Below are 7075 nucleotides of genomic sequence, written 5' to 3' on the forward strand. Positions count from 1 at the left end.
TGATGATGATGGTTGATGATGATGATGGTGATGATGATAGTGGTGGTAATGATGACGACGACGGCGATGATGATGATGGTGATGATGGTTGTGGTGGTGACGAAGATAATGATAATGATGATGACGACGATAATGATGGCGGTGGTGGTGGCAATCAAATGATGATGACATTGATCGAGTGATGATAATGTTTATGGTGGGGGTTGCTGCTGTTGATGGTGGTAATATTGATGTTGCTAAGCGCAATAAGTATGAAGATGGTGACATTGCCGGCAATGATGATGCCGATATTTGAGATAATGTTGATGATGATGAGCTTACATTTAAGTATTTACGATGAATAGGAGAACAATCTGTATTTTGTTTTAATGATATTTCATGTAATTTTGTACAGAGCGGAAGGCGCATATGCTGTAGAGGTGATGAACAGTGCCGTGGTGTTCTACGATGGGTTGGTCACTTGGAAACCTCCAGCCATCTTTCGCAGTTCTTGCAGCATCGATATTGAGTACTTCCCCTTCGACGAGCAGCGCTGCATCATGAAATTCGGTTCCTGGACCTACGCCGGTGACGTCGTTGACCTGATCGCTCTAAAGGCCAACGTTGAACGAGAGAACTACCGAGAGAATGGTGAGTGGGAGATCGTGGAAGCACCCGCAGCCAGGTCGGCCATCAAGTACCCCTGCTGCACGGAAATCTACATCGACGTCACCTACACATTCGTGCTGCATAGGAATCCTTTGTTCTACATCATCACCTTGGTGATCCCCTGTGTGCTAATCTCGTTGATGACTGCCTTGGTGTTCTACCTTCCCTCCGACGCTCAGGAAAAGATCACCCTCTCCATCTCCGTTCTCCTTGCTCTGATTGTGTTTCTCCTGTTGATCCCTTCCCTCATTCCACCAACCTCAAAGACCATACCCCTCATCGGTCGATACATGCTCTTCACAATGGCCATGGTGTCTCTGTCCATCCTGGCCACAGTCGTCACCATCAACGTCCACTTCCGCAGCATCACCACCCATGAGATGCCTCCATGGATGAAGAAGTGGTTCTTGGATTACCTACCTCGGGCGTTCTGCATGGAGAGACCTGATGGACTGAAGGCTAGGAAGGAGAAGAAGATGAAGAAGAAGCTGCAGAAGGAAGCGATCAGGAAGTACAACAACCCGTACATGTACTCTCCCTCTTCATCGTCAGGCGTCTGGGAAGAAAGATCCGGGAACTATGGTCAGAATGGCAACTACAGAATGTATAATGGAAAACCCTACAATAAACTAGAGGTAACAATAGTTAAATTTCATCCTCATTTCCTCTTGCTGTATATTGCTTATATAATATTCCCCCCTGCTGCCTTCCTCCTCATTCCATCTCCTCATTCATCAAAATAACGTACAATAACTTTCAAGTTATTGTACGTTTGAATTTGCCGTCGCCATTTTTATGCTGCAATGAAAGCAAGGAATGCTACCCAGGGAGTGGAAATTGTGCACTTTTCGTGCGGGATTGAAATGAATCCAATGACCGGGGTAATATTATGCTGTAAAGCAATTTGAGCAGTATATGGAAAAAGTGCTATATAGACAATTGGCTATTATTATCCATTTGTCATCTTCATTTGTTCGTTCAAACCTCATTAATGATTAATTAGCCACACGTAACTCTTTCTACTTTGCATGTTCCGTACTCACACATATCCGCCCCCCTTCCCTCTTGCTTTTTAAATATTTCTCCCCTTTAAACTATTAAAATGAACATTATTTCAAAGAGAATAGTTTTAAAGATAATAATTATTAAAAAAAAAATATCAAACAGAGAATTTGTCATGCTATGTTACATTGCTTGAAAAGAAGTAATTCTGCTGTACTGATGTCGCTTTCATCAATTATTTATTTTTCTTCATTTCATTAAAGCTTCGAACGATCACGCCATCCCTACGGGAAGAGATCGAAGGCCGTGAAGTAGAGAACACCACGATGCGACGATTCCGAGCGGACTCCAGCGATTCCGACGACGGTAACTCAAGGAGTCGTGAACGAGAGTGGAAAGCGCTCCTAGGATCTCTTCAGTATATCAAAGATAACATCAATTACGAGGATGATGTTGACCAGGTGAAAATAAAGTCAAAATATTCTTACACTTTCTTGTCTTGCTTGCAGACGCATCAACCAATCGTCGGATCGTACGATCGACGTAGGATAAGTATACCACCACTTGCGGCTCTTATAGTCGCAAAACCGTCTTACAATAAAATTGTACGACACATTAAGAACGCTCTGCCTTGTCTGAATGCAGGGTAATGCTACACTTACACCAACCACGAAACCTCCTCCAAACGATAATATGCCATTCAGAATAATAACGCAACAGCTTTGATCGGTCTTGAATCGGTTCCGTTGGTGTGACTGTAGCAGGGCCCCGTCTTACAAAGGGTTATTTTTTGTCCAATCAATTTCATCTGTATCCATCCATATCATAATTTCTTCTACAGAATATCTGCAAAATTTCCTTAGTAATAAAAAATAACATAATCACACTGAATTTTCAAAAGAACAATGAATGTATGAAAATACATCATAGGACCTATCTAGAAAATACTTTGAAAAAAATGTGCATTTTATATATTGAAGTTGAGGGTCATCCGTAGTTGTGGTTGATTGGATCAATCGCAACTCTTCGTAAGACTGGGCCCAGGTACGATTCCGACGGGGTCGGAGGGGAGGGGGGCATCCATACCCAATCTTCCAATTCGTGCCGCATTGTGCCAGTATGAGAAGCCTCTACTTTCACTCTGATAACTTTTATTTTTCCGTTTTGCTTATTGAATTTGAGAAGGCAATTGTCTTGTTATTGGGATTGAGGACATTTTTTTAGCTTCTTGAGAAATCAAATGATTTTGTCTTAGTTCAAGTGCATTCTCTTTGATAAAATCCTTTGTCCATCCCCGAGTGATCTATTCAAGTTTTAAGATCAGTACAAATATATATGTCAAATGAACAATCGAACAATAAGCATTTTCTTTGAAAACAGGGAATGACCCATGATAATCCCCATTGATGGCTCTTTGAAATATGCCCCTTGTCCACCACAACCCTACTGTCTGCAGAAGGGAATTAAAGAAGGCAGACTTAAGAATAATCTTTGCACAATTTCTGTTACAAATATTGACTATCAACCAATCAGATTAAATGATTTCAGCAGCTTTTAACTATTATTTACAAATGTTATTATAACAAGTTTAATGAAACGGGACCCAGATGCCATCACGCTCATTCCGCGTACCCATTACCAGGAGACATGAATTTCAGTACTAGCCGTCCATGCCGCCCGTTCAGTGTTTCATTTATTGGTCATATAAATGCATATTCTTTAAAAAAAACATAAAACTCAAAATGTGCCAACTTTTTTTTTCTACCAATCAATCAATTAATTAATCAGTAGAACAGTCATTCAATCAGTCAATATTATTAATCTTTAATTGCAAAAACGTTTACATTATATTCATTTTGTATTGTCTTTTTTCTTTTTCAGTCGGAGGAGGACTGGAAATTCGTAGCCTTGGTCATCGACCGTATCCTTCTATGGGTCTTCCTCTTCGTAGCCGTTCTGGGTACGATAGTCGTCTTCATCGAGGCACCCATCTTCTGGGAGAAGAGCGATGCCCATCCCAAAATCGTCTACGAGGAACCTATCCTCCTTTCCAGTCTAACATCCGAAGAAATAAAAGCAGGGGCAAGCGCACGATAGCTGCTGAACTATCGACGTCATTATAAGGACGTTGGAATCCACCGTTATACCATGATTTAGCCTTTGTACAGATGACATTTTAAAGAAAGAAATTTCTCTTCGATTAAGAGGCCCGTATTCTAAAGTCGGGTTTGATTTAAACTCTGGTTTAAGGCTGTGGGTTAACTATGGAATAGCGGCATAATTCTTTAAAAGTATGTTTTCCAAAGTATCAACCCGGTTTTACTCTCAAATCAACTGTTTCGGAAGGATCAATAAGATAGTTTTCTTCACCAATCAGGAAAGAGCACAGCAAGCATAATACAATATGACATTTTGGGCTTTCCATCATTTTAGCACAGGCTGAGGACTGGTAGACCATTGTCTAAGTTAAACCTGACATCAGAATACGGGCCATAATGTTTATACTGTACGACGTGTATAGTCGATAGATTGGAAACAATATTATTTGGGCTTTAGGCTTACCAATATTTTCATTTGAACTACATGATTATAGTCCTATGTTTATTAACTAGACTGGGGACGGCGCCACGAGGTGAAAGGGAGTGACCGCCACTGTGATTTTCAAGTATTAGTGGAAAAGGTGTGGGAAAGGTGAAAAGTAAAGAAAAGGGGTGAACAAAAGGGTAAGCAAAGAGAGTAGGCCTTCTCGATTGAGAAAAACTAAAATACGTCAGTAAATTTTAGATCGCCTTGTCCCTTTTATCGGAAAATTCTTGCGCCGCCCCTAATCTAGACCACGGAGAAACTATGCATCTTCTGAAGTGCACAGCATGTTTTCGTACCACTACTAATAGGTCAATACTCATCATTTCAACTGTCTTGCTCAGACTTGCTTTTATTAATCAGAAAGTGTGCTGGTGTAGTGCTTCGACTCTCGACTTGCCTCAGAGGGTCATGTGTTCGAATCCCACCGCGGTTTAATCGTTCTCTTACAAGACTTTAATATATACAGTATCACACTCTCCGGTAGGATTCGAAATTCGATATGGCATTCCAGGGCACCGTTGCACAAGAGTTACCATAATGTTGTAACTTTGCGGCCAGTAATTGTAACTTGCAATGAATACTTGATTTTGATTGGTTGTTGAGCATTGTTATACCATGGTAGTTACCATCGGATGGTAATAGTAACTTTTATGCAATGGGGGCATGGTATTTGAGCTTGACGTCACTAGCCTAACATAGGATGACGTTACACACAATACGTTGAAAGTTGGCTGAAACCGGCGTCAGAGACGGCTGGAAATAAAAGTACTTCACATTGTAAATATATTGTCAGCGACACAGGAACGGCAATAAAAGGCAATGACCCGCCCTTGTAAACCAATTTATTACTTTTCTAATTGTTTACTGTATATTGATGAAATATATAAATAAAGTGTAAATAGACTATTAGGCTGTATATTTACAGTGACCTTCAATGATTATGTAGAATTTACATATTTGTTGTAGCATTTTAAAAAGTCTTTTCTATACTTGTAAATAGTTTATTTTACTGAACAAAATTAACGATGACGCTCCCCGGCCAGCGTATTACGTTATTAATTTTATGAACAAGATAATTTATTACTGTTATATGCAACATCGTGCACTTGTAAAATGTACTTGTTTCTTTCTTGCACTGACCTTCTGATAAAACCAAAGCCACTATTATTTTGTGTATTTTTTCTTATTATCCTTATCAATACCTGCTCGTCTTCTGCCCAATTAGAGTACACAGTTGACTTGTAAGAATGTCATAGAATTAACGTTATTCTGGCAGAATTTCGCATGACTGCCGCATTCAATATTATTTTGTATCTGTTCAGAAGTTGTTTTATGTCTACTCTGTGTGCTATCTGTCTTTCAATATCAAGAGAACAATTTCCATCTGCATGACTGTATCATTGTGCCTTTCATTCTTTTTTGTGACATCATGATTTATGTGTGATTTGTGATGGAACTAATAAAAGGATACACATATTAAATGCGTTTTATCCAATATAATTATGATTTTTAATAAATAGGGAGTTTCAGAAAGATGTAGTATATTATGAAAGAGTGCTTGGTGGTGCGACAGGGACAGGGGCAATTCCCTCATGTGTCCTTTCAAGTGGTTTAGAGAGAGAGAGAGAGGGGGGAGGGAGATATAGGAAGAAAAAGACAGAAGTATATTGGAACAGAGGTCTGAATCGTGTGACTCTACATTGCTCATACATGTTGTCCAATAAAGATAATTACCCTTGCAGTAGGAAGAAGAGAATTTTCATTATAAATAATAATAATAACGTTTTATTTACCCAGGGTAGCCACTTCAGTTAGGAAACTGCTCTACAGGCGGGCAATGTTTTTATTACCCTTCTCTAATCGAAATTGCTCAGCGCCTATAGCAAGAAGGCAGAATGTCCATTTACATATTAGTCTCTGGTATGACTCTGCCGAGGATCGAACCCACTACCTCTCGTTCATGAGGCGGACGCTCTTACCATTGAGCCACCATGCCCGGTTATCCATTATGAATCTTAGAAAAAGAAAGATAGAGAGACACACTCGCTGAGAGTGAGTGAGAGAAATTGGCGGAGAAGGGAGACAGAGAGGGGGGGGGGGGCAGAGAATTGGATGAGGAAGGGAAAGATAAATGAGAGTTCGAGAAAGGTAAAGGGTTAAGGGAGGAATAAGTCCACCCCATTAAAAATTAAATTTGAATATGCAATCAAACAGGCCTACTATTTGTGAAATAAGGCGAAATTTCAAAATTTCATAACATTTTTATTTTACTTACTTATGTTGTTGAAAATTTTGGTGAAGTTTGCTTGATTTTTCGTGTTTTTTAAATCAAGTTTTGGAGGGGTCAGGATAGACTTGCCCTTTAAGGATTGAGTGATAAATACATGGCTGGATAAAGTATGCGCGTGTGTGAGCAGAGACACTGAGAGAGTGTGTAGAGAAAGGGCCAGAAGAAGATAGATAGATAGAATAGATAGGTAGATTAAAAACTAGATAGATCCGAAAGAAACACAAAATAAAATTTGTAGACAATGCGTGTTTAAAATTGATATCAGATATTGATGCCATCATTTAGATGTTAATCTCAATTATTATTATTTTTTGCATTCATTAATATTCAATGGAGCATAAAGAATATAAAGAATACAGAAACTTGATTACAATAGTAAATTTAAATTAAAATGCAATGTAAAAATGTAATAGGTCCATGAAAGAGTCGGCAAAGGTCATTGACTTGTCGACTCCCGTCATATACATGTAGAGTGTACATAAAAAAAGATCTACACTATTAAAACAAAAACAAACATGGTATTGAAATCCCCACCCTATAGGCATTGTC

At 39.2% G+C, this 7075-nt stretch overlaps 1 protein-coding gene across 1 annotated transcript in view; it reads left to right on the forward strand.

Annotated features, from left to right (window-relative positions):
- The window catches only part of LOC121408463 (neuronal acetylcholine receptor subunit beta-3-like), a 35320-nt gene extending 31375 nt beyond the window's left edge, over window positions 1–3945 (forward strand). Inside the window, exons 5-7 of the mRNA XM_041599941.1 lie at window positions 395–1283; window positions 1914–2111; window positions 3532–3945. Coding sequence (XP_041455875.1) covers window positions 395–1283; window positions 1914–2111; window positions 3532–3747 — 1303 coding nt within the window. The 3' untranslated portion in view covers window positions 3748–3945. The remainder of the gene's footprint in view (window positions 1–394; window positions 1284–1913; window positions 2112–3531) is intronic.
- The last annotated feature ends 3130 nt before the right edge of the window (window positions 3946–7075 follow it).

This window comes from Lytechinus variegatus, chromosome 2 (assembly GCF_018143015.1).
Source record: "Lytechinus variegatus isolate NC3 chromosome 2, Lvar_3.0, whole genome shotgun sequence".
NCBI lineage: Eukaryota > Metazoa > Echinodermata > Echinoidea > Temnopleuroida > Toxopneustidae > Lytechinus > Lytechinus variegatus.